This window comes from Maylandia zebra, linkage group LG10 (assembly GCF_041146795.1).
Source record: "Maylandia zebra isolate NMK-2024a linkage group LG10, Mzebra_GT3a, whole genome shotgun sequence".
NCBI classification, from domain to species: Eukaryota; Metazoa; Chordata; class Actinopteri; order Cichliformes; family Cichlidae; genus Maylandia; species Maylandia zebra.
In genome coordinates this window covers 5,248,847-5,276,449 of record NC_135176.1, presented here as the reverse complement: position 1 = coordinate 5,276,449, position 27,603 = coordinate 5,248,847, and the positions used below count along the sequence as shown (strand labels likewise).

Genomic DNA, 27,603 nt, shown 5'->3' with positions numbered 1-27,603 from the left:
AGGAAAAGAATAGGAAGTTTAGCATTCCAGTGTTTCTTGCCTCAAATGTTTCTCCAGGCCAATGATTTCCATTGGTGACTCAATGGTTTTGTCTTGGGAATAAGCAAAAGCCTGCCAAAATACATGATAGTTTCTACTGAATAACAGATAAGCCTATGGCCACAATTACAAATACACCTTTTACTAGAAATCAACCCTTCATTCTGCGTGCACTACATTCCCAGCCCAGTAAGTATGCATTTTAAGTACTGTGCAAACATATAATAACATGAAGACTGCTCAATATACTGGAGTTCTTTTGGTCAGTTCTACATGTCTTGATGTCTTTGTTTAGCAGTAAAAATGCTTTAAGATCCACTTCCACCTTGGATGACGAGGATAACAAGTAATTATGAGTAGCTTTCTCAGTCTCATACAACTGCAGTGATCACTGCAAAACAAATGTATAATATCCGTGTCCAGTATGTGTTTTGCAAGCATATAACTGCAGTAAACAAAATATACTATGATGCAACATCATTGTATAGTCATATCTATGGCAGAAATCAAATAAATAATCAAATAAGTATTAGAGCTATGACTAGCTATACTTATTGAAGAATCTCTCAGCTATTGGTACATTAGTTACCCCTTAGTCATCTTTGACTCTATATTCTTTAGTCTATGGAATAATATTATGGATGTCCTGTATTATCCAACCTACAAGACTTCAAGATATTACATTTTTATTTCTAAAACACAAAACAGCACCAGCAAAACCTCTTTGGATACCAGAAAATGCAAACTCACTAATCGTTTAATTTACTAGACACTTGACCTTAAAAATGATAGTGATTTTCCATTTAATTTAATCCCAGATTTCCTGTTCATTTTTCAGCACATAAAGTTCGTAGACTACGTGTTAGAAATTTCCATCTGAAAAAGCATACCAAAATTCAGTCAATAGTTTCACAACACTGAGGTCAACACAAATAACCTTAAGCTCTGTGGACAAGGGACTGAAATAAAAACCATGAGTAAAAGTAAATATATTTGTATTTATATAGACCTAATTAACATGTATTTTAAGAAGTGTCTGCAATAGTGTCTAAAACTGAGCAATTGGAATATTATATTTCTATTACAACAGTTATTTGTACCTTATGTACCAATGGAAGAACAAGTTGTTTAACCCAACTACTGCTTTTGTAGTAATACCCCATAAGACAGCCTGATGTCAGACATAACAATGTCTCACTGTAAACATATATAGTGAGTCACCCAACCTGACTTGGTACAAAAGACAATTCAAATGACATCTTCTTAAAAAAGGTTGTGCCAGTTCCCAAGTTGCACCTTTGTTCAGACAGTCCTGACATCATACCATTCATTTCTCCACACTCTACTATACAATGCTAAAACAGAGAATGTGCCAAGGGTCAGCCACACAGTGTTTTAGCCATCTCTGCTGCTCATCTATCGAGCTGGGAGAAGTGCCACAGCGAGCCATATTCCAAATGGTCTGTCAGTGAAATATTCAGTGGCAGTGAAGGAAAGCAGAAGCTCTCTGTTGATATTTTCAGAGGTTTCTGAAGCAGAACAACAATGACTTCATGTTTACCCCTCATTGATAATGAGACTTAAGCTAGAGACAGAGCTCTCCTCAAGGATAATGGTTATATCTAAAACAGGATTTACCACCTACCTACTCAAACAGATTCCAGCCAGACCTCCAATCAGTGTCTCATAAAATATCAGCTGGATGACTGCATCCCAAAGCCACTGCCATGAATATCAACAGTGACTCGCAGAACACAGAGGAAATAAAGGCATGAATGATGCAGAGTGTTTGTGGTTATCAAACAGGGTAGGTCCATCCTGCGTGACCCATTCATTTCCACTGTATTCTCATCACTGCCAGTGCAAACAGAGATGAGAAAGAATAACCTTTAAATATGGACAACTCCCATATCATTGAAGTGATTCGATTTGGGTAGCTGAATATACACCAAAGAATACACCAAAGTGTCTTGATGCATGCTCAATCATCCAGGTAAATAGATCCCAAAAGTTAATTCTGTTCATCTGGATGTAGCGTTTTCAGTGGGGGAAAAACAATCCCACTGAAAATGCTACATCCAGATGAACAGAATTAACTTTTGGGAATACACCAAAGAGCAACATCTTACGTAGAGTTAAAGATACAAACAAAATGACACTACCAAATGGCCGTGAAACACTCTACAGTTAAATAAAAGACCAGCAGTAACTCAGATGTCAGCCATATTCTGTTGTCCTTGGGTTTTCACTAGTTCAGGATAGTGTAAATCACATGCATGTCTTGCCCTACCAGTGGAGCTCCTCACTTGCAGGTGAAAATAATTGAATGGTGACACCTTGTGCCACAGAGGTGTCTTTCAACTACTAAATATAACTTGAGAAACATTTGATAAGAATTGTAGCTTAGCATGAGTGCTGTGGATAAAAATCACGTGTTCCTCACATTTATTACAAAAACTCTCAATTTAAAGTAATTTGAATTCTTTATTGTTTTTTACTTTCAGTAATTATTTACATGAAACAACAGCTGGCATGGTGATATGTAAACCTGCTATGTATTACAAACTGCTCAGTTCACTAGCCATGGCATTTCAATGGGCATTAGCAAGTCTAGTTAGGTGCTTTAGCCTGAAGGTAGTATGACTAAGCCTTCTGTACATGTTTTTATAGAGCAGGTAAATTGTAAATTATATTCATTTATATAGAACCTTTCTAAACTTACTACTAACTCAACATATTTTACAATTATGCTTTAAAGTATATGGTACATTCATGCAGTACAACCATGAACGTAATAAGCATAAACACAGGGATGGGTTGTTAATTGTAAATAAATATTGTTAGTACACTATTTTACTCTCTATTCAGTGTCCACTGAGCCACTGGCAGTGCAATATAGTGCTCTCTGGCTCCAGAACTGGTAATATTGTTCCAAATTTTTCACAGTACTACTGCCTACTATCTCCATCGCAATATGCAGCACAACCACTTATCTTGGTACTTAATGATTGCCACAAGTCATTCACAAACAAGTAGAAGCAGATAGAGTGCTGTAAAAATTATTTTCTCCCTTGGAGATTTATTTCCATTTATATTTTGAGAATTTGTTTTTTTCTTTGCAAATAACACACAAAATGTGAATTTTCCTCAAATCATGTTTTTTTTTTATTTGTTAAACAGGGTGTTTTTAAATGATCGTTTCATTTATTAAGAAAAAAAAATTAAACTCAAGATCAGTTGAAAAGCAAAGTCAGTGTGGAAAGGGTTACAAATGCATTTTAAAGCTTGGGGAATCCAGTAATCTTTACTGAGTCATTATCCACAAATAAAGAAAACCTTCAAGAGTGGAGAACCTTCCCAGGAGTGGCCAGCCTAACAAAATTACTCTAACAGCATATTGACAACTCATTCAGGAAGTCACAAAAGAACCGAGGACTGTGAGCCTCACTTGCCTGAGTTTAGCTCAGTATTCAGATTTAACAAAAAGGAGACTGTGTTATTTTTCGCCAGGAGTGTTTTTTGCGTGGAACTCTCCCATGTACGCCATTTTTACCCAAAGACTCATTTCAAATTTGCCAAAAAACATACACATCTTCAAGATCTCCAAAGGGGTAAATATTCTGTGCAGTGACAAGTCAAAAGTTTTTGGTTTTTGGAAAAGTTCTGTCCAATTTCTAAAAAGAACATAATTCTAACAATCAAATGTGGTGGTGGTAGTGTGATGCTCTAGGGCTGTTTTGTTGCTTTAGGACCTAGGCACCTTGTTATAGTTGATGGAGTCATAAATTCTGCTCTCTACCAGAAATTCCAGAAAAAAAATGTCTGGGCCCTAGTTTTTGCCCTGAAGCTCAAGTCCACTTGGATTATGCAATTGGACAATGATCTGAAACACACCAGCAAGACCACTTCTGACTGGCTAAAAAGAGATGGCTTTAAATGGTCTAGACTTAAATCCACTTTAGATGATCTGGCATGACCTTACACAGGCCATGCATGCTCAAAACCCTCCAATGTGCCTCAACTGAAAACAATTCTCCAAAGACGAGTTGGCCAAATTGATATGAAAGACTCATTGATGTAGCACAACTAGTTATTAGGTTTGGGGGACAATTACTTCTTTGAATAGGCTCAGGTAGGTTTGCGTGAAATCGTCATTTTAAAACCGAATTTCTATGTATTCAACTCATCTATGTCGAATTATGAAAATATGTTCGGTAATCTGAAACATGTAAGGGTGACAATTTAAAAAAAACAAAAAACAAAGAAAAGAAATCAGAGTAGGGGGTAAATACCTTTTGACAACACAGTATTTATTATTCAGAAAGAAAAGAGAAATGCTTGTGCAAAAATGCTGGGATTACCCGCAGCTGCACATTCTACCTTAAAGACAGTCATACCTGTATAATATACACATACTGGCTTTAAACTGATTTGTTTCTCTAATATGTGCAACCCAGGGATTTTTTTCGTGGTGATCTGTGTATTTGTGGAAAAAAGTCATATTGTTTCTAAAGCTGAGCTGAATGATGCTAATTATTCTGCTGCTCACATCTTCTGAAGTTCCCGCTGGCAGTGGCTTTCTTTATGTCAGAATGATACTGCTTTGTGTTGCCCTTGACTGTCTTAATATTAAAGCTTAGTCGAAGCAAAATAACCTTTGAGGAATTCTTCTACCTACAGCTCGGAAGCAGCAATCGTACATTTAAAATGTATTGCCAGAATCACATTAATGCTGTACTTTCCCTGGAATAAAAGCTTTTAACTCTTGACAACCTGCTGCTGTCACTTGACTCGCATCACTATATTTGATTCCTGATGTGAGATAGAAACACTTTCTGGTTCAGCTTGGAATGTATCATTGTTTGAATTTCTTGTTTTAGGACAACTTTGATAACCTGAAGAAATTTACTGTCAGGAAAATGCAACAAATGAGATCATGGCTGCCTTCCAAGCAATAATGCATTTCCCCAAATATGCAGTTTCTCAGTGCTATAATTTATTTGCAAATATGTGTTATTAGAATATAATTGTAGCAGTGTTTTAATCTTATTAAATGACTGTTTAATAAATACACAGACAGTGTTGCCATTCATGTCAAATGAAACAATCAAATCAGAGGTCAGCTCCACAGCTGCCCTCATCCTCTGCCTCCAGTCCAAAACTTGCTGCCCCTGGTCCACCTCTCTAAGTCCAAATCTCAACACCTGCTGTCCTTCCAAGCTTCTGCATCTTTGCCATTTGGTTGATGAGGCTCATCACAGGCAAGGCAGAGGGGGCTCACAGCATCAGCCTTGCAGGGTGCTCTAGGCATGTAGCTGTCAAATGTGGACATGGACAATGCCATCGCATAGCAGCTCCACAGGCCTTATTCCCACCCACAGAAGCCAGCAAGGCGGAGGAGAATTATTTCTGTGTTGCTTTCATCATCATCCAGTGGCCCCTGCTTGGGGGAAAGCTCAAAGCAATGCATGTGGATGGCATGGTTTCCTACATTATGGACTGACTAGCTCACTGACAGCTCATCTTGCTCAAGGGCAGCGTATTGGATACACTGTGGCGCAGCACAGGGTTACTCTATTGTCAGCTTTTGGTTCAATTTCTAAACCTCTCTTTTAAAGATTGAACTTGGGGTCATGGCAGTGCAACAGGTTCTTTGATGACTTCTCTGCTGTGGGGTGTACATGTTAGGATAGGAAAAGGAGAATATTAAGGAGCCAAAAACCTAACATCTGCTACAGTCACAACCTTTTGCAGCTTGACATCAGCATGACAAAGGAGCTAGTGGATTTCAGCCAGTCACCATTCAGCGTGAGGAGTATGAAATGGCTGGTTTTAGTTAATCCAACAGGCTACCTAACAAGTTCTATTAATCATTTATACAGGCTAGAAATGACTAAAAGATTACCAGAGTAGAACAGGGGAGAAAAGATGAAGACTAGGCAGAGTTCCATCTTGGACTACATAGGGGTGCAACCAGTGTATGACACATGATGACCTTCCACATACTATAGCGTCCAAAAGACATTACAGTAATTCTAGTCCAAGTACCTCATGTCAGGCAGCCTAGAGTCATTTGAACTCTATTGCCCTACTCTGACAACCAAAGGTACTGAGCCACAACATATAAACATAAGAATTTTACTACATAATTACATAGCCACAGAAGTTTGTGTCTATTGAGTTGCTTGTGAATTATACTTACATCTGCAGCAGAAACATTTTTCTTCATATGCTTCCTTCTTCACATTTACGGATTACATTATTTTCATGTGCTTACTGTCACAAACTTTCAGCATTTCATTTTCTGTATTTATTACAATTTCATCCTCATTCAAACTAAATTTAAAAATATCTAATTTCCAGATACAGGTAGGTAAAAAGTTAAAAGTACAAAAGTACAAAAGTTAAAAGCCACAGGGCGATCGTGGCTCAAGAGTTGGGCGTTCGTCTTGTAATCGGCAGTCCGATCGACAGTCTCGGTCGTTGTGTCCTTAGGCAAGACATTTCACCCGTTGCCTACTGGTGGTGGTCAGAGGGCCCGGTGGCGCCAGTGTCCAGCAGCCTCGCCTCTGCCAGTGCGCCCCAGGGCAGTTGTGGCTACAATGTAGCTTGCCATCACCAGTGTGTGAATGGGTGGATGATTGTGTATAGTGTAAAGCGCTTTGGGGTCCTTAGGACCAAGTAAAGCGCTATACAAATACACACTATTTACTGCGTAAACTTTGTAAATCCCAGAGGAAATGATGTAAATTAAGTCAATGTCAAGTCAATATGACAACCATAGTATATAATTTGCAATATTTTCATCCTCATCAAATCACTCATAATCCCATCCAAAGAGCATGAAGGCTCCCTTATAATTATGGAATTGACCACCCCTTTTAACATAGAAATGTTTCATCGCAGTCTGATAAAGATGAGCTCTTAAAGCTTGTAGGCAGTGGTTTCTCCAGCAAAGTGGCGTGCTTCACAGGTAAGTAAAAGAGCCATTGGAGTTGAAACATGAGTGACTTGCTTGCTTTTATTTATCTTTTCAGAACAGACCAATTTTTGGCAGAGATAATGAAATTCTAAATTGTCTACTTAAGTATGATTCACAAGTGACTCTCACATAAGAAAAAGATCCATATGAATTATTTTTAATTGTTAACAATGTGTGAAAGTTTAAAAACTATTGATCCAAACAATGTCAGAAAACAAAGCTACTGGATTAATGTGTTTCTCTACATATGTCACCAATCTATAAAATCTAATAAATACATATCATTTATTTTTACATATTGGTGTGTATTTATGTATGTATTCATGTGGGTAGGCAAATGTACCGTACCCTATCTGTCATTCTTTCACAGGGATTCTGAATTTCTAACACCGCACCTGCTTTATTCTGAAACAAAATGAACAGCAAGCCAGCAACACTCAAACAAAATAATCTCACAGTGCAGAGTGGGGAGATGAGAAAAAATAAAATATCATAAAATGCAACATTGACACATAGTTAAATCATATGCTGGAGTGCTATAATAGAACACAGATTCAAATATACAAGTGTTAAATCTGATAAGAACACTGTTAACCACTCAAAGTTCTTAAAAGATGAAAACAACACATAGCTTTTCACAAAGAGTATGAATAAAATGAAAATAAGTCATAATTGCATTTGTATTTGTATCACATGAGCAAATCAATAGTAGGGTACGCAACCCCTCCTAATTTTCAATTTGAGCACCTCAGCTCTGTGCATCCTCAACAAGACATTAACCAGTAAGATCAATAACATTCAAGGGCAATGAGCAGAATGGGCTAAACACCGAGTTAGGCATGCTATAACTTATCTTCTGCATGTGCACCTTTAAAACAAACAAGATCTAGTGCGTTCTTATATAGGTTATGGTGACCTTTAGTAACTCATGTAGTACCGGGCTTGATTAGCTGTTCGGACCAAGACATAGAAGCTATAAAGACGGAATGAGTTCCCGTGCTGCACAAGAGGAAATCATATTAGTGATGTGACAATGAAATATAATCCGAGACTTACTTTAAGACGGCGCTGTCTCCCTGTCTGACGGTGATGTTGTCTTTTAATACAGAATCCCCGCTTCTAGCTGGAACTCCTGCAGGTACAAGGAATAACAATTTAAGTCCGATGACGACAAGGCATTTCCCAGACACCGCCAGATAACCACAAATTCCCATGTTTTTATATCACTGCGCAACTTCCAAGGGAACTTGAATGTCTGATATTCCCCTTTGCGTTTTGAGCTAGGGACCGCAAAATTCCACTCCACAAACAAGACGCAGTATAGCCTGCTGGAACTGCGCTCGACCTGCTTTTGCTTCAAACGAAAAGCCTCGTTATGAAATCCCGTAACCGTGTCTTTGCGTCCGCCAGCCGCTCTAGGAAAATGACTTCGGAGGAGAGAGAAAAGCACCGTGTTTCTCAAAGAAATGCGCACCGTCTCCTCAGGTTCGAACTGTAATCGCCGTGAAATGGATGCTCTTGCACAGATGCATCAGCCAAGACTCCCTATATATTTTTTCCTCCTCTCCCTCGGTGTTTTCTTTCCTTGGTGCTGCACGGGGGACAATATTTAAAGCTGCAAATACTCAAACAAAAGGCTGAATTCGCTCTAATATCTTCTCTCTTGTTTAGCTCCTGGAGTACTCTCTCTCTCTTTCTCTCTAATCGCCAGGTAGCATCACTTGCATGTATTATGTGGAGCATATGGTCTGCAGCCTGCAGGGCTCGCATATTCATACAGTTAATAGACAAACGGATTCAGGAACCACCGTGCATCTTTCAGGGGCGTATATAGAGGACACTTTTATTTGGTCAGATGAAAATAATTATTTCTTAGGGGACTGATTACCACAGGAAGGAAACAGGCATTTAAAATGATATTACAATCTTAGCTTTCATTGGTATAAGATGGGACAGGCAACAAAAAAAAACAAAAACGAAATTGGTCAATTTCACAGTCATTTCATTCAAACTGTTCCCATCAGAGTACGATTTATGATTACTTCGGAGCTTCACATTTGCCCCTCCTCCCACGGTAAGAAGTGCTTGAGGCATGATTTTTGTTGACGTAGGGTTTGATGATTCAAGTGACCAAGTGTTCTCAAATGAGATTACTGTTTCTCTGTTTTTTCGGGTCAAGGACAACTTCAAATGAATAGAATGGTGCTGTAAGAAAAAAAATTATCATCCTCAAAAATGTTATTCTTAATATGAATTCCATCAAATGGGTCCTGTATTTCACAATTACCCCCCCAAAAAAAAAGGAACCAACAAAAAACAACAACTTGGATTGTTGGATACTTCTGATTTTCCATTAAAACAGTAATCACGTGACTATGTGCTCTGATAAATAGCCAGTCACCAGTTAAACCCTGTGAAATAGAGTCAGTTGATCAGAATGTCTTTCACCTTTATATTTCATACGAGAATTTATGAAATGCTGACAATTCATTCATTCAAAGTCTTACTTCAAAGTCTAGAACCATCAAAATTGACATTTTAAAATGTCATACTGACCTCTACCTGTAATGATTTACACTGATGTCTTTAATTAAAAGAAGCATCAATAACTTGTAGATTTTTACAAAAATCCAGTAGTGAATCATTTTAAATTAATGTTAACCACTTTTAAAGGCTGCAGGGCGTTTCTTTAATGTAAAATATATAAAGATCTTAGTTCAACAGTTTAAAATGTTGAAATAAAAAATCTATCAACAGAATATGAAGAATTAACAGCTATAATATGCTAAAGACTTCTATGCATGAGTTCTGGATAAATATCCCCCAAGGTAGCATGCCAAGCAGTTGGTGCTCTCCCATATCAACATATAATACCTCTTTGTACTTAAGATGGAATAGCAAATTGATTAATTAATTAATGTCCAGTCTAACCACAATACAACTTCACAGAATAAAAATGTATTACTGTCAAGAAACATATTTTTAATATACACACATCCTGTCAAACATGTTGAAGAACAAGCAGTTAAAGAATGAAACAAAGAAAACAATGAATGAGGCATTTGGCAAGTGGCCACTGGATTCCATACCAATTGGAGATTGATGTTAAAGGCTGAGTCAAATTGGGCTAAGACTATGATAGCAATAAATAGGATCAAGACAAGCCACTGTGTGTTATGTTATGGTCAGTATTTTAAGAATATTCTGTATAGTGCACTTTTAGAGGAAAGTGTTAACATTAATGAGAAGCTGAACTTCACTGAGCCACATTGGCTTTGTTTACTAATGTGCTCTTGCTCTTTTCTCCGCTCCCCATCTGTATGCATGGAGGGGTTGCAGGCCACTAGGGATGAAAGTGGCACTTTGCTGTGTACCTAACAGAAGCTCTCACGATTACTATGACAGCTTTTGAGTCTCATAAGAAGATTGAACAAGATAATTTCTTTACCTCAACATCAATTTGGGATGCTGTTAAGATATTGGATAGAAGGCAACAAATGACAATGCACTGATAGCACTGAGTGTCATCACTCAAGATACAAGTAACACATGATGTTGTTCCTGTCTAGTATCAAATGCTTGCGCAAGTGTGAAAGCAGCAATGGGTTCTTCTGTTCATCAGACTTTTCACACACACAGCCTACTTGACAATACAAATATTCCTACAATATTGTCTATTGCCCAAAAGACAATCATGTAGCATAAAGCAATGCTTTTTGAAGACTTTATTAACCAATTTTATGATTGAGAGCAAAAACTTCAGCACAATGTCATTAACCATGAAATATATAGTCCACAATGTCCTGTATATCCCATTTGTTACCATTTCTAGGCGATAGGTAAATGCTGTTTCAGTTTCCAGAATTTTCCACCCCAACACAAATTACTGCTGAGTTCACAAGTCAGTACCTTTTGTTACGTTCATTTTATTTAAAGTTGTTATTTAGAATTTATGACGATGTCTTGTGCCAGAGAAATTGGGTAAAGATAAGACTTAATTAAAATGATAGTTGCTTTTGATGCCACACAAGTCCTGACTATGCGCACAACTTAATGGTTTTTAAATTAAAACCCCTCCCTGACCTCAGCAAAATGTGGTCTTAATTAGAGTCAAGAGTACAGGGTGGTTGTAAGCTCAAGCACTTGTTCACAGATACTTCTTTGTTTGATTAGAGCTTCATTTGGTCACATGGCATTGCTCTAACACCATTGTGGCTTCTGTTTCCACACTGCTTTGCACAGCGAGGATACAGCGGGTTTAATAAGAAAACAGAAGCGATGAGGAGTGGCTGCTATGTGCAGTCAGCTATCAGCTTGTTGGAGTACTGTTCTGGGAATATAAGACTGCAATCCATTTCAATCCGTGTCATGTGTATTATCCTTTTGCCCCTCATTGTGCTGCCTTACAGCAGGTCAGGTGAATCCGATGACCTTGCCAAATCTCCACCACAAGTGAGAGAGCCAAGCATGCAGAAATGACAAATTATAATGGCATTGTTTGTTGGATATCCCACATGAATCATTCTTGGTGTATCACACAAACATAGAGGGAGAACAGAAGATAAAAAGAATGCTCAGTTGTGTGGCCTTGAAAAACTGTGCATGCACTAAAACAGGAAGTGGACATATTGATTTTAACAGGCTGCCTTTGTCCTTCATTCAACATCTTTTACAACCGGCTTTAGCCATATTGAATTCAACTCTTGCATTGTGTTTCATTTAGTTTACTTATACATGCAGTGACATCATATAATTTCCTGCTGCAACGTATTAACACCAGACCCTGGGTGGTTCATTCAGACTATCCATACTAATCTTCATTCATATCATGCAAGGATGGGCAGAGCGAGCAGACAATGGACGGGCCTCATACCAAAGCTAGTTAATACCCATGCAAAAACATGGAGAGACTGAATAAAGAGCATCCATTCAATGGATTCAGTCATCTGCAGTAGTTTAGATCCTTCTGGCACACAGTTGTAACATTGCACAACATATCCTTGAAAGAGTGACATTCTGTGGTTGGTCCAGCAAAATTTTGGGAAACAGTTTGAAATGTAGTTGTGTGTGGTAGTATCCATAATCTTTTACAGCCTTTCTAAACATCAAGTCCCAGTAAACAAGAATTTTAGAATACATTTTAACATTATTTATGATTACTTTTGTTTCACATCTGAGCCTTATGAACCAGAACGCAGCTTTCTGATCAGTTCTAAGAGAATAAAAAAATGCAGTGGAATTCTGTACAAAAACAATGTCTTGACTTTTAGTACTCTATTTTAGAGGTAATAATTTGAACTTGCCTTCCCTTACATTTGTGTTTCATTTGGGCTTTTCTGTACTTTTCAATAACTATACATACTATGTATATGTTCATTTCAGAAGACAAAGGTGGCTTTTAAATCACTATTAAGTCTGCCATTACTTTTATGAATTTGCTTCATTTTTCACTGTAGGGCATCATTGTTACTGGTAAAATCTGGTTTGCTTTGTAATGTAATTGGCTGAAATGGAGGGCTTACTGGGTTTTCTCTTTGAAGGTAGACATTCCTTCTGCTGTTTTCTCTTCTCTTTATTTTTTTAATTAAATTGCTTCTTGTTTCAGGTTTGCTTTAAACTGTGTAGAAGCTTAAGTTCTCCTGGCATGCAGCGCTACACATGATTTCAACTTTGATCTCAGATAACTACATCTGCCACAGTCTTGACTAATCAGACAGCTAGAATCAGATATGTTTGCTGCAGTCACAGCATGCAAAACAAAAAGCAGTTTGTCTGTAGCCAGACTTTAAAATTTAAGGCTGCTGCTTTCTTTGCTCTCACAAAGTGTTTTGTTTTTTTTACTCTGATCTGATCCAGGTCCTCCAAGTTTTTTACCTGATAATGCTACGTGATGTCTTGCAAAGTCAGTTGGTGTAGACAAGAGATAAGGACTGAATTATTAAAGATGCTGGTACCTTTAACAGATCTAAATGCCCAGACATTCTGTGTTATCAATAGGTGCAATATTGTGTGTGCTCCGAACATGCATGTTCAGTAAGTATGCTGATACATTATCTAGGCTTCCTCTGACCTCTGATGGCATTATTGTGAGGATGGCTGAATTAAAAATATGAGTTCAAATACGCTGCCCTGACATGAAACATTTTTACTTAACAGAGGGTTCAGTTAAAAAAAACAACAACAAAAAAAAAACAAAAAGAACAAAAACATTTTCTTTTTCATTCCAGTCTATCAATATTCCAACAATTTTAGCATCTTCTGACTACAAGTAATGGACACAAAAGCTGCTTTAAGGTCAAAGCCAAATCCCCCTGTATACAGCTTTTGTGAGAACCTTGAAAATATGAATGGTATCAACAAGGACTCAGTGTGCATTACTGTGTTTTTTTTCACTCTAGTCCTTGCATGTTTATTCTTTGAAAATACAAGTGAATGCATTTGATCCCTTCAATATTTTCTTTTCAGTTATTTCAGTGGCACTAAATAGGAGGCAAATGCTTATGCAACACACCTTATTTGGAGTAAACCACATCTAGGATCTATGCCATGTAAATGATGGCTTTGAGATGGCGTTTCAACAGTTACCTTAGGGGAAAAGCCTAATAAGGTTTTGGAGCGTGCTAGGACAAAGAGATAAGACTAATGGAGAGCAAAATGATCTGGCAGTATTTAGTTATGCTTACAGCACAGAAGCTTTCAGAAACAGCTTCATCAGTAAACAATTACCTCTTTCATTTACAAACAAACAAAAATACCAGTGTTCTGGGTCATTTAGACAAAGTTTCATTAACAGGAAATTACTTTGGTAAGTGTATTTTTTAAAAGTGGGATTCTCTTCAGCAAACACTGTGGTTATCCAGTGAGTGGGGCCACCAATTCTGCCAATTTATCAGTTTCATTGGTATTAAATAGTTCATCTGTATGTATGTAAATGTAGGAATATTTAACTCTACACTGTTAGAAAAAGCATCTTGAAAAAACGGTGATATTCCGGCAGCTGGGGTGCCAAAATACGACCGTATAATTACAGAAAATAACTCCCGCATAAAAATACGGTTATTTCCAGTAATGAAAATACAATTAGTTGCGCTAATTTGACATGGGATCTCGCCTTTTTCAAGTGCCACTAAACATTAAATTAGGAACATGTTAATGTGATTAAACAATGAAATCATCTATAAATAGGGAAAAAAAAACATCTTAAAAAAACGGTAATATTCTGGCAGCTGGGGCGCCAAAAATACGACCGTAAAATAACAGAAAATAACTGTCCCATAAAAATACGGTCATTTTCAGTAATGAAAATAGAGTTTGTTGCGCTAATTTTACATGGGATTCTGCCTTTTCCAAGTGCTTTTAGACATTAAATAAGGAACATTTTAACGTGATCAAACAATGAAATTACCTATAAACAAGGTCACTGAATGTGGCAATATGAATCATAATACGTAAATGTACAGAAATATACAGTTAACATTTGGTTTAAATAATAATGGATTGCATGCCCTGGGACAGACTGACAGAGGCGAGGCTGCCATATCGCACCATCGGCCATCACTAGTAGGCGAAGAGTCTTGACCACGGACACAATGAGTGTCCGAGCCGGGGTGCGAACCAACAACCTTCTGATCACAAGGCGAACTGCCAACTCTTGAGCCACGAACGGCCTAACTAGCAACGATAATAATACTTATGTGATGTAACACAAGCTTATAGGGATCATGTTATATACTTTTCCATAGCATTACATTTGAATGTATTTTAACAATCGAAATATGCATATGTACAGACAGATACATTTAATAATCATGACAATTATGTTGTATTACATTACAGTGATTTAACGTTAATTTACATTCAAAATGTGAAGTCAAAGTCTATTTACGTAACTTTAATGATATTCTAGAAGAACAGAACATTACTGTAAAATTCACAGTAAAAAACCTTCATATTAGGGTTTTTTTCCTACGGTCGCAGCGTTACCCACGACCTTGTTCTTAGTTCACATTCATTGGCCGATGCTTAGTGTCATGTTATTTATATTAATTGCAATTCCTACCTCTACATTTCTTTTTCAAAATATATAATTAGCACAGCGTGTCCGTGCAATGTTTTACATTGTGGCATGCAGAGAAATCTTAACAAAGAAGCTCACAGAGAGAGATTGAGCTTGTTATTTAACCCCAAGCTGGTAGGGGGAGCTGCTTATTAAAACACTTGCTGGTGCTACAATGTGCCTCAAGGTTCAACAACAGCACAACAGAAGTCGCTCATGGTACAGCACTCTCTCTACAAAACAACAACTATCAGTGACGCTGCACCACGGCGTAAACACAACATTCAAGATAACAGTTTAAAGTAACGTAACCATAAACAATAAAACAAGAACATCTAAACATCAGCACATGTCCCGACGCATGTTGGGAGAGAACTAGCTGTTCACTCGCCACAATATGTTTTTTTAAGTTTTTATTCCTATTAATTATATTTTCACTTGTTACCTCTGAATTATTGAATCAGACCTAGGTGACATGAAATTTTCAGCAAAATCATAATTCAAATACTCCTTTAATGATTGGTTATTCTCATTAATTTTCGATCATTTTATATATTTTTCCATAATATTACATTTGACTTTAACAGATCATTCTCTCACATAACAGACGTTATGAGAATTATGATACATTTCCGAATGTATTTTTACAATCTAAATATGCATATGTACAAAAAATATATTAAAAAAACAAGTAAATTGTGTTTTACATTTACAGTGATGTTATGTTATTTTACATTTGACGTGTCAGATCACAGTCTACTTATGTAAATGTAATGATATTCTAGAAAAACAGTACACAACTGTAAAATACACAGTAAAATAATTTGACATTACTATTTTTTGGAACAGTGTAAGGTAATAAGCAATTTAGAGACAATGAGTGTCCAATCCAGGACAGTAAGCAGCGCACCTCTAAGTAATGGTTATTATTTAGGCAGAGGCTGTCATCTCAAAGATGGATTCTACTCACTTCAAGTTAAATGCTTCTCACTGACTAATTTCCATTGAAATATTAGAACCTACCAATTTTAGGGATAAAATAAGTTAACCACTCAGATTTTGTTTGACTCTGACAAATGGATGGCATTTTTGGAAAGTTGGGGAAAATATCAGCATGATTTGGGAATGCTTCACCAAAAATTCAAAACAATTTTAGACACCCCAAATGGTTGATTCTGTTCATCTGGATGTAGCGTTTTCAGTGGGAGAAACATTTCATCAATCATACAGGTGACTTCTTTAGTCTCAGCTGACTGCAGGTTTCCCCAACCTCATAAACAGTACATTTGCACAATGACTGAAACTAGCACCACGGAATCCATAATTGGCTGAGAGGTCAGTTCCTTGATCTTTAATATGCAACTTGTCATGGCCAGTCATCAACAACCACTGATCATTGATGAATGACCATTCATAAATGGCCATGAGTACCATTCTGCTGTTCTAACCACCCAGCCAAGTTCATTCTGTTCTGTGCAACTGCCACACCATAAGACGAAGTATGATTTCTATTGTGGTTCTATAGAGGTTTGCCAGCAGTCCAAGGAAGAGTCAAGCCCATTCAAGAGGTTTTGTTCGACCTCCAGTTCAGCATTCAACATGATCATTCCCCAGCAACTCATTCACAAACTGGATCTGCTGTGGATCAGCATATTGCTGTGTAACTGGCTGCTGGATTTCCTGACAGGAAGACAGTAGACACTACGGGTCGGCAGCAACACCTCCGGCATAAGAACACCTCCCAAGAATGTGTGTTGAGCCCCCTTCTCTTCACTCTGCTGACCCACGACTGGACATCACACAGCTCCAACCTTTTCAAGTTTGCAGACAACACAACTGTGGTAGGTCGCATCAGCAACAACTATGAGACCTACTACGGAAGTGAAGCGGCCAAGTGGTGCAGAAAAAACAACCTGTCCCTCAATGTGGAGAAGACTAAGGAGATTATCATAAACTTCAGGAGAACTCACACCCTGGACACACCAGCCTCATCTGGAAAGTCCTGTGCATTGCAGGTGATTCCACCTGCAATGCACATCCCCTGATCTGTCCAACAGCTTCTTCAGTTTGCTGACATCAGGAAGGAGACCGAAGAGCCTGGCTAGAACCAGGAGACTAAGAGACAGGTTTGTCCATCAGGCTGTCAAGATGCTGAATTCACTTCCTGCTGTCACACACACAACTCCAGACCTGCACTCAGCCCTTCCCTCTGAACCCCCCATCCCTACAAAACCTCCACCATTGCCCTTTCAAACAAACAACCTTTATTTGTCACATACACAATCATACAGGGTACAACATGTAGTGAAATGCTTGAGTCTGAGCTGCGGACAGGCTGCAGACATAGCCACGCCATTCCAGGGCTTGGTTTTAGCATGGGGGATCTAGCCAGGACCCTTACTGGATACCAGGTGGGAATCTAACTTCTGACTCCCGCTACAAAGGTGTGTAGTTTTACCATTACACTATGCAGCTGCTTTCACTGACTGCCCCACCCCCACTTGCACACAAACTTGCCCACAATCACTATGATTGTGTTGGACACTGCTGTTTATATAAGATTGTATATTACTGTATTGTACATAAGACTCTTATTTTATTGTAATCTTTTTATCTTTATATTGTTTTAGTGTACACTGAGGGCCATGGGAGCATTGCAGTTTCAAATTCCTGTGTATTACTGTACATATGGTCTTTGACAATAAAGTCTGTGAAGGTTCTCAGTCATCCAGGTCATCGTAGTCAAAGGAGCTTGCAAAGAAAAGCGTCTGGACTTCTTTAAGTTGCTTGAAGACGTTTCACCTCTCATCCGAGAAGCTTCTTCAGTTCTAAGGTCAAATGGTGGAGAGTCCCAGATATAAACCTAGTGGGAATAACCCCCCACAGAGGGACAAAAGGACCCCCTGATGATCCTCTAATCGCCTGAGCCAAGGTGTGAAACTGGGCGTGGGTCCCAATCAGCCAGAGTTTCGGGTGTGTTCATTGTGAAACCTGGCCCCACCTTATCATGCGAATTCCTGAGGTCAGATGGCCCAGGATGTGAGTGGGCGTTAAGGCGTCTGGGAAGGGATCTCAAAACTGGATTATAGATGGCAGAGAGTTGGTGTCGTAAACCCCCGCCTCTGTTCAAAGATGGTCGCTCACAGTGGACATAGATGGCTTCTTTCACTCCTCTTTCAAACCATCTGTCCTCTCTGTCCAAAATGTGAACATTGGCATCCTCGAAAGAGTGTCCTTTACCCTTAAGATGCAGATGGACTGCTGAGTCTTGTCCTGTGGAGGTGGCTCTTCTGTGTTGTGCCATGCGCTTGTGAAGTGGCTGTTTGGTCTCTCCAATGTAGAGGTCTGAGCATTCCTCGCTGCACTGTACAGCATACACCACATTGTTAAGTTTGTGTTTTGGCGTTTTGTCTTTCGGGTGAACCAGTTTCTGTCTGAGCGTGTTGCTGGGTCTGAAATACACTGGGATGTCATGCTTGGAGAAAACTCTCCTGAGTTTCTCTGATACACCGGCTACATAGGGGGTGACAATGTTGTTGCGTCTGTCCTTCTTATCCTCCCTCGCTGGTGTCTGGTCTTCTTTTCTGTGCCTCTTTGCTGACTTTAAGAACGCCCATTTAGGATAGCCGCACGTTTTGAGGGCTTCCTTTACATGTGTGTGTTCCTTCTTTTTTCCTTCAGGCTTAGAGGGAACATGTTCTGCCCGGTGGTGTAGGGTCCTAATTACTCCAAGTTTGTGTTCCAGAGGGTGATGGGAGTCAAAGAGGAGGTACTGGTCCGTGTGTGTGGGCTTCCGGTAAACTTCAATGTTGAGTTTGCCGTTCTCTTCAATGTGCACGGCGCAGTCCAGGAAAGGCAAACAGTTGTCCTTTGTGTCTTCCCTGGTGAACTTGATGTTTTTATCCACAGCGTTAATGTGCGCAGTGAAGGATTCCACTTCTTGTGTCTTGATTTTGACCCAGGTGTCGTCCACATATCTGTACCAGTGGCTGGGTACTCTTCCTTTGAAAGAGCCAAGAGCCTTCCTTTCCACTTCCTCCATGTAAAGGTTGGCTACAATAGGTGACACGGGGGAGCCCATGGCACAGCCATGTTTTTGTCTGTAAAAGCCTTCGTTGTACTAGAAATATGTAGTGGTGAGGCAGAGGTCTAACAGTGTGCAGATCTGATCGGGTGTGAAGTTGGTCCTGTCCTCCACATGTAAAGGAAGCACTCAAAACATGCGGCTATCCTAAATGGGCGTTCTTAAAGTCAGCAAAGAGGCACAGAAAAGAAGACCAGACACCAGCGAGGGAGGATAAGAAGGACAGACGCAACAACAAATCAAATCACTTTTATTGTCACATCACATGTGCAGGTACATTGGTACAGCACATGTGAGTGAAATTCTTGTGTGCGAGCTTCACAAGCAACAGAGTTGTGCAAAATACAATAATGTAAACAAGCAAAATACAAGAATGGCTACATCTGAAACTAATAAATATATGTACAATATATAATAGTATATGCATTTCTGGATGTGTATACTAAATATTTTTCTACGTGTGTGTGTGTGTGTGTGTGTGTACACATATTTTACAAATTAAATAGAGTAAACAATAAATAAAATATATAAAATAAAATATACAGAGTGAGACATGTGCAAAACAGTGGCGTTACTGTACAGTATGGAGTGCATAATGTTAAAGTTCCAGTAGTGAAGCTGAGGTGTCTATGAAGTGTTCAGCAGTCTGATGGCCTGATGGAAAAAGCTGTCTCTCAGTCTGCTGGTACGGGACCGGATGCTGCAGAACCTCCTTCCTGATGGAAGCAGTCTGAACAGTTTATGGCTGGGGTGACTGGAGTCCTTGATGATTCTCCCCGCTTTCCTCAGGCACCGCTTCCTGTAGATGTCTTGGAGGGAAGGAAGCTCACCTCCAATTATCCGTTCAGAGCACCGCACTACTCGCTGGAGAGCTTTGCAGTTGTAGGCGGTGCTGTTGCCATACCAGGTGGTGATGCATCCAGTGAGGATGCTCTCAATGGCACAGTGATAGAAGGTCCTGAGGATGCGGGGGCTCATGCCGAATCTTTTCAGTCTCCTGAGAAAGAAGAGGCGCTGCTGCGCCTTCTTCAATGTTTTGTTTGTGTGTACTGACCACGTAAGATCCTCAGCCAGATGTACACCAAGGTACCGGAAGCTGCTCACTCTCTCCACAGCAGCGCCGTTGATGGTGATGGGGGTGTGTACTTCTCTGCACCTCCGGAAGTCCACTATCAACTCCTTTGTCTTTGCGACGTTGAGGGTGAGATGGTTGTCTTGACACCAGTGGGTCAGGGCGCTGACCTCCTCCCTGTAAGCTGTCTCATCACTGTTGGTGATAAGACCCACCACTGTAGTGTCGTCCGCAAACTTCACAATGATGTTGGAGTTGTTAGTGGCCGTGCAGTCGTAGGTGTAGAGTGAGTACAGGAGAGGGCTCAGTACACACCCCTGTGGAGCATCAGTGTTCAGTGTGACGGGGGATGAGGTGATGCTGCCCAGTCTGACCACTTGGCGTCTGTCAGACAGGAAGCTAAGGATCCAGCTGCAGAGGGAGCTGCTCAGTCCTAGATCCTGCAGTTTCCTGTCCAGCTTCGAGGGAACGATGGTATTGAATGCTGAGCTGTAATCTACAAACAGCATTCTCACATACGTGTCTCTCTTCTCCAGGTGTGACAGGGCAGTATGTAGTGTCAGGGCTATGGCATCATCAGTGGACCTGTTGTGGCGGTATGCGAACTGTAGAGGGTCCAGTGAGTCGGGTAGTGCAGAGCAGATGAAGTCCCTGACCAGCTTCTCGAAGCATTTGCTTACGATGGGGGTCAGGGCTACAGGTCGCCAGTCGTTCAACATTGTCATCCCCTATGTAGCCGGTGTATCAGAGAAACTCAGGAGAGTTTTCTCCAAGCATGACATCCCAGTGTATTTCAGACCCAGCAACACGCTCAGACAGAAACTGGTTCACCCGAAAGACAAAACGCCAAAACACAAACTTAACAATGTGGTGTATGCTGTACAGTGCAGCGAGGAATGCTCAGACCTCTACATTGGAGAGACCAAACAGCCACTTCACAAGCGCATGGCACAACACAGAAGAGCCACCTCCACAGGACAAGACTCAGCAGTCCATCTGCATCTTAAGGGTAAAGGACACTCTTTCGAGGATGCCAATGTTCACATTTTGGACAGAGAGGACAGATGGTTTGAAAGAGGAGTGAAAGAAGCCATCTATGTCCACTGTGAGCGACCATCTTTGAACAGAGGCGGGGGTTTACGACACCAACTCTCTGCCATCTATAATCCAGTTTTGAAATCCCTTCCCAAACGCCTTAACGCCCACTCACATCCTGGGCCATCTGACCTCAGGAATTCGCATGATAAGGTGGGGCCAGGTTTCACAATGAACACACCCGAAACTCTGGCTGATTGGGACCCACGCCCAGTTTCACACCTTGGCTCAGGCGATTAGAGGATCATCAGGGGGTCCTTTTGTCCCTCTGTGGGGGGTTATTCCCACTAGGTTTATATCTGGGACTCTCCACCATTTGACCTTAGAACTGAAGAAGCTTCTCGGATGAGAGGTGAAACGTCTTCAAGCAACTTAAAGAAGTCCAGACGCTTTTCTTTGCAAGCTCCTTTGACTTTGACAATAAAGCTTTTTTTGACTAAAGGCAGAACTGAAATTAACCAATAGCATCCTCACATATGTGGTCTTTCCGGGCCCTGCTAAATGCCAGCCTGTCACCCGATCAATAATAAGCATCCTGTGTCTTAAACAGAGCCTATGCTGTGCTGACTAGCCACAGTTTCTGTGATGCAGAGGTGTGGTGTGGTGTGGTGTGGAAAACATCAGCCATCACTCTGTCTTAACTGAAGTTGTTAGTAGGGTTGGGCAATTTGACGAATATATCGACTATTGACTATAGGCTGTGTCCAAATTCAGGGGAAGGATGCTTCAAATGGTGTATTTGTAGGCAATGACGTCACAGCAACGTGACAAAGGCTGTCCAAATTCAAAGAGTCCTCCAAATGTGGCGACAAATGCGTCCTTCATTTCCCCGAATTTGAACGATGGGTTGGGTGTATCCTTCGTGTCCTACCATATCCCAGGAATCACTGCAGGCCATACAGGAGATTTTTTTCTGATAACGATGGCAGTTGAAGTCGGAGAGGAAAACACTTTCAAATGTAACTATATGAAAATCTGGTGGTACAAAAGTAACATTTTCATAGCAGTTGTATTGTTAAGCTTTGGGAATCTGCATAGACATGTTTTTTATTAAAATTAAAATAATTGTAAACTAGCTTGTATGGTGGGTCCCGTGGTTTTTTTATGTATTGCTGCAATTATGATTTTTGCGAATTAACCTTTTTTGTGATATGTGTTAGGCAAGAAAGACCAAATGGCTCAAATGGCTTAAAATGATAGTAGAAAGTGATCACCTCTTCACTGGGGTGAAGAATTCGGCCACTGTGGCATGGAGGTACAAGAATAATCAATTTACACATCATATTTATGTGAGTACGGATTTATTAACCCTCATGCTGTACAGAACCTGTGATGTCAAGACCGTACTCCTCTTGTGTTCTGCCGTGAAAACTTTTGGATTTAGGGATTATCATAGTTGCCATGGTTTTTCTCTCTTCTCTGTTTTTTGTGTTTAGGACAATTCTGGAGAAGATGGGCCAGCAGGGGAAAGTCACCCCCTTGCACGCCAGAAAAAAATGGGGTAACTTAAAAAAAATACAAAGTATGTATGTGTGTTATCAAGAAGATAATTCTTAAGAACACAAGTTAATAAATGTTTTAAAGTTTTTGCGCTGTGGCACTAACGACCAGAAAAACACGGAAGTAAGGGCGGACTTGAACAGAGGCTAGAAGGCTGTCCATTTCACAGCTGTTCACTTCCGTCCTACCCGGCCGTCAAAGGATCCTACCTATGTGGAGCAGGTAGGTAGGATTCTTTGAAGCATCCTTCTCCTGAATTTGGACATATCAAATGTCTTGCCAGCTTTATATACTCGGAGACCACGGCTTCTCACTTCAAACTGGCCTACAAAAGTACTGCATTTGAGGCAGGCTTCCTCATTACTGGAAAAACAAGACGGCTACCACAGAGGTTTGACCTGGGTAACTTACAAACATTTTGCTGCATTAGTGATCCCCACCAGTTTCTGATTTCAAACACTCTGATGGTTTTTGTGCCTAGGATAGAATTAAAACAGAAATGCAGAGAGGCCAGGACAAATAATTTCTATTCCTCTAAATGCCATCCTTGAACACTTCCCAGTCAGTATGCTCAATGCAGTCCTATAATACTGAAGTGACAGGGATCAGCTCCAATGAGATGTGATCTTACATGCTATGGTGTGGAAATGCTGCACCTTGATATGTCCCAGGGATGTTTCAGTAAACTTTGTCCAGAATATTATGGTCTCTGGATGGGAAGTCACTGTACTTATGTACTTAAGATTGCTTTTCTGACCTGATTAAAACTGTTTAGTTTTCATTTGTTTAGTTTGGACAAATAGTTATTAGCATAATAAAATGCTAACCTAACATAAATCTGCCAACATTTACGTTGAACCTTTTTGTAATTGGTGCATCTTAAATGTTGCATGTTAAACTGTAGCTGTGTGGAAATGCAGTTTCTGGAAAAATCTTCTGAAATTGTATGGATGGAATTAGAAACATAACCTAATGGAGCTAGCATAGCTATAGGCAAAAAAAACAAAAAAAAACAGCAGCCAACACAGTTATAAATTTATAGGTTAAATAAAAAAATGTATTCTTATTTTTCTCTGTTACTCCTGCTTGACCATGCCAAGGTGTCAAATCCAAACATTCCCTCAGATGCTGCTAGACTTCCAGAGACATTCGTTGAGATCTGTATCATGATATTGCTGCCTATGGCAATATGAGATGCCAGTAGATGCCTCTTTGAAAGTCAGTATTAAAAGTCAAGAAGGGCGTCTTGTCAGTCGAATAATTAAAAGTTTATCAGACAGAAGACTGGTTTGCCTTGTTTCGAAGTTCTGGGTTTTGCATCCTGTTTGGATTTATTTTCATTGATCGTTTAGTTTTCACTAAGCTTTTACTTCTGATTTCACTCAGTTTGTGGCTTAGTTAATGCACTAAAACATACCAGTTTCAGGTATCATAATGCACCTTTTTAGGTAGTCAAAGAGCTAAATGTGACATGGACAATAAGGACATCTTAGCATACTCACGAGATACCAATGGAATTAACTAAATGTCAAAAACTGACAACCTGCGAATGAAAAAGTAGTGTTTCACCAGCATTCACCAAAAATTTGACACCTTATCATTTTCTATATAGAAACAAATAGGAAGTAAATTTGGGTCACTTTTCCATAAATCATTTTGTGCTGCATTGTCTGAACAACCTCCCCCCTTTTTGTGGAGCTCCTTGATTAGACACCCTGTTGCAATGGACATGAAGTACAATAGAGCTGGTCAAAGCAAATGTCATGGACAGAATGTAGAGAATACTCTTGCAATGGTTGTTGCACTGTCTAGAAACTATATCCATGGGAAGGATCCTTAAGAAGCACCAAACTCTATATATGGCAACTCTGTTGCCATACAACTTTAATTATTTGTCAGACAGGATGTATGTAAATATCTACAACTATTTGTATTTCACTGCATGTTTATGCCTTTATGGAATATAAGTTGAGAGGTCATGCTGGTATCTGTATACCTAACTGTATCACACACATCTGACTCAACCAACATACACCTACCTCAGTCAGTCCAGTTGACTTGACAGGCATAATAACAGCTTGCGTTTTATTCAGGCTCTAAAAAAGGACTAAGCTTTATTTTTAAGCTTTAAGTCGATTTTCTTTGAGCACATAATCATACAACAGTAACTGCATGTTGATGTTTGAGCACTTCCATAGCACAGGTAACCTACAGCTCAATACTGTGCCTGAATGCCTCCTGTGTAGACACAGATGGAGCTCCACAGCTGCTGCTGCTGCTGCTCTGCTAAAGTGCTGCTCACGCAGTGGCTTCTTTTTAGACACGAGTTTAGTCACTGACACACACACATACACAGGGAAAGCTGTGACATAACTAAGACCACAAATATGCTGACATGATTCATCTTTTGTGATTTCACTTTCTGCATCTCTCTGTCATATAGTTTTTCTTCAAGGACTGTGCAGAGTTGCAGAATTTGTTTCCTACATGGATAATTGTGTTTTCAGACTGGAAAAATGATAAATTATCACTCAGCAACAATGAAAGAGATTAAGCCATTGTGCAGAAATTGAGGCTTCCTCTGATAACCGAGATGATACTCCTGCTTTTTCCCTCTTTTTTACACATTTCCTGGTTAATTTACTTAACTGAGTAAAAGGTGATTGCTTTCCAGCATGTGTCACAGCAGCATCAGAAAATGCCTCAATGGGGCATTTGGTTCCACCAAGAGTGCTTGCTCTGTCTAGCCCATTTCTTGAACTAACTGTATAAATGTCTGGAGGGCACAATTACAACCGGCAATGGAAAAGAAAATGTTGGCATTGAGAAGAAAAACGAGGTGTAATCTTACTTATTTTTCTTATCTGTGGAAGTCCAGAAAGACTGAGAGGGTACAGTATTTCCCCAGATAAAAGCCCAAATGATATTCCACACACGGAAACAGTGACTCAGAAGTACACAGTGGATCTTGCTATCTTCACTTGGTATTCCTATTGGTTTGTTTTGAACTAAACTAAAGCCTTCCCTGTCTGCCGCTGACTTATGAATTTAGCTTTTCTAAAAGGAAAATAAATGAGTGTATTTTAATAATATATTATCAGCTTTATTCCTTCTCACAGAAAAAAGCAAAAAAACAGGACAGGTTCAGCGATTGAAGACGTTTGCAATGGCATGAGTCGATTAATTCCACACACTAGATCTTAATTAACTCAGCATAACCACACAGATGATTTGTGTGCTGATGGGATTTGGTGAACGGAGATGGCTGCTTGAAGTAGATATGGTCATTCAATATTCATTATCTTCTTGTCCCATTTTCTTACAGGGCTGAGCAGGTCCTTCCTGAAATCAAGATATCTTCCTTATGTCTTCAAATGCATAAAAAGTTCAATATGAAACCTTTATTTTAAATAATTCTATCAAAAGGCTGAACTATTTTAAAAATTAATCAACCTTGAAAGTTTTTTCCCCCACTGATTTAACAACATTAAAATAGTTTTTAGCCTTTCCCGTGAATCAAATATAGAATAAGCAAATTTGTTTAAAGTGAAAACTGCTTTTAGAGCTCTAATTCTTCCTGAGTTGCACATTTTACTTCAGGGCCAATTTGTTTGCACTAAATGTTATTACTAAGGATGTAATGTAATGCAATGTGTCTTCCAGTGTTAGTTGACTGTAACTAAGATGAGGAAAAACCTCAGAGGATGGATTTGTTGTCTTTATCAAAAGCCAATGAGGAGACAAATATAAACCATTCATCTGGCCTCAGTCTCTCATCACAAACCCTTGGGGAGTGGCATTAACAGAGAGACAATTACAGAGAAAACGTGACGCTGTAAGTGTGTTGAAAGGATGCGCCATACTGTTGCACAAACCCATAATAACATGTGCAATTGAGTAGGCTCTTCTCCAAACATGTTATTGTTTCCATTATATTTGCACTGACAAACTGTGGTGGAACACCATGGCACTGAACACAGTAACCTCCTTTCATCTACTCTGTGTGCACTGAGCAGGGTCTCAGTGGTGTCTTGCTTTCATTATTGTTTTTGTTTGTGGGGTTGAATAGTGAACAAAACAAAAGAACATACAAGCTCACATTTATGCTGTTATGAGTTACAGATTCTTCAAAATTGCAGATAAGGACCACTGTGTTGCAGTTTCCTTTTGTTAACAGATCGAAATGCATTAATATGCATTTTTTGGCTGCTTATGTGAAATGAAAATTTTTTAATAAATGTTTTTTGGATGTGTTATATTTTTTTATGAAGCAGGGTATTGGCCATTTCACAGAATTCTGCAAATTGCCGATAATTGTAGTAGTTGTTAATTTATTGTTCCCGTTATGAACCACTGTTGTGTTGACATGGTTATTCTTTTCCTTATCGCATTTTATTTAATGACCTGATGAAAAACCCAGGGGGTCATGTGACTAAGTTAGACATGAATCCTTTGTGGGGGTTTACCTCAGTCTAAAAATAGGTCAAACCACTACATGAATAAATGGTGCACAAATTTTAAAGAGCTCAAACTGAGAACCTCGAACCAACAACAACAAAAAAACACCAAGAAACTAAACATGGAAAAAAATTAACCCACTTGAAAAAGAAAAAAAAAACACCAAAAAACTATTCATCATAAAATTAAGTAAATATACAGACTCGACAAATAATAGACTAACAGCAGTAATCAAATCTGCAAATATTTAATATGGACAGCATCAGTTTCATGCTTCATCTCCTGCTTTGCGTTTGAGTGGGAGCCCGTCAAAAACC

General features: G+C 39.4%; 1 protein-coding gene across 2 annotated transcripts in view; it reads right to left on the bottom strand.

Moving 5' to 3' along the window:
• opcml (opioid binding protein/cell adhesion molecule-like) overlaps positions 1-27,603 on the bottom strand; it is a 436,850-nt gene that overhangs the window by 255,698 nt on the left and 153,549 nt on the right. Inside the window, exon 2 of one of the 2 annotated variants that reach the window (XM_076888930.1) lies at positions 8,078-8,153. In XM_076888930.1, the coding sequence (XP_076745045.1) occupies positions 8,078-8,153 (76 nt within the window). Of the gene's footprint in view, positions 1-8,077; positions 8,739-27,603 lie in introns of those variants that run through there. The other variant, XM_076888929.1, reaches the window with a different exon arrangement.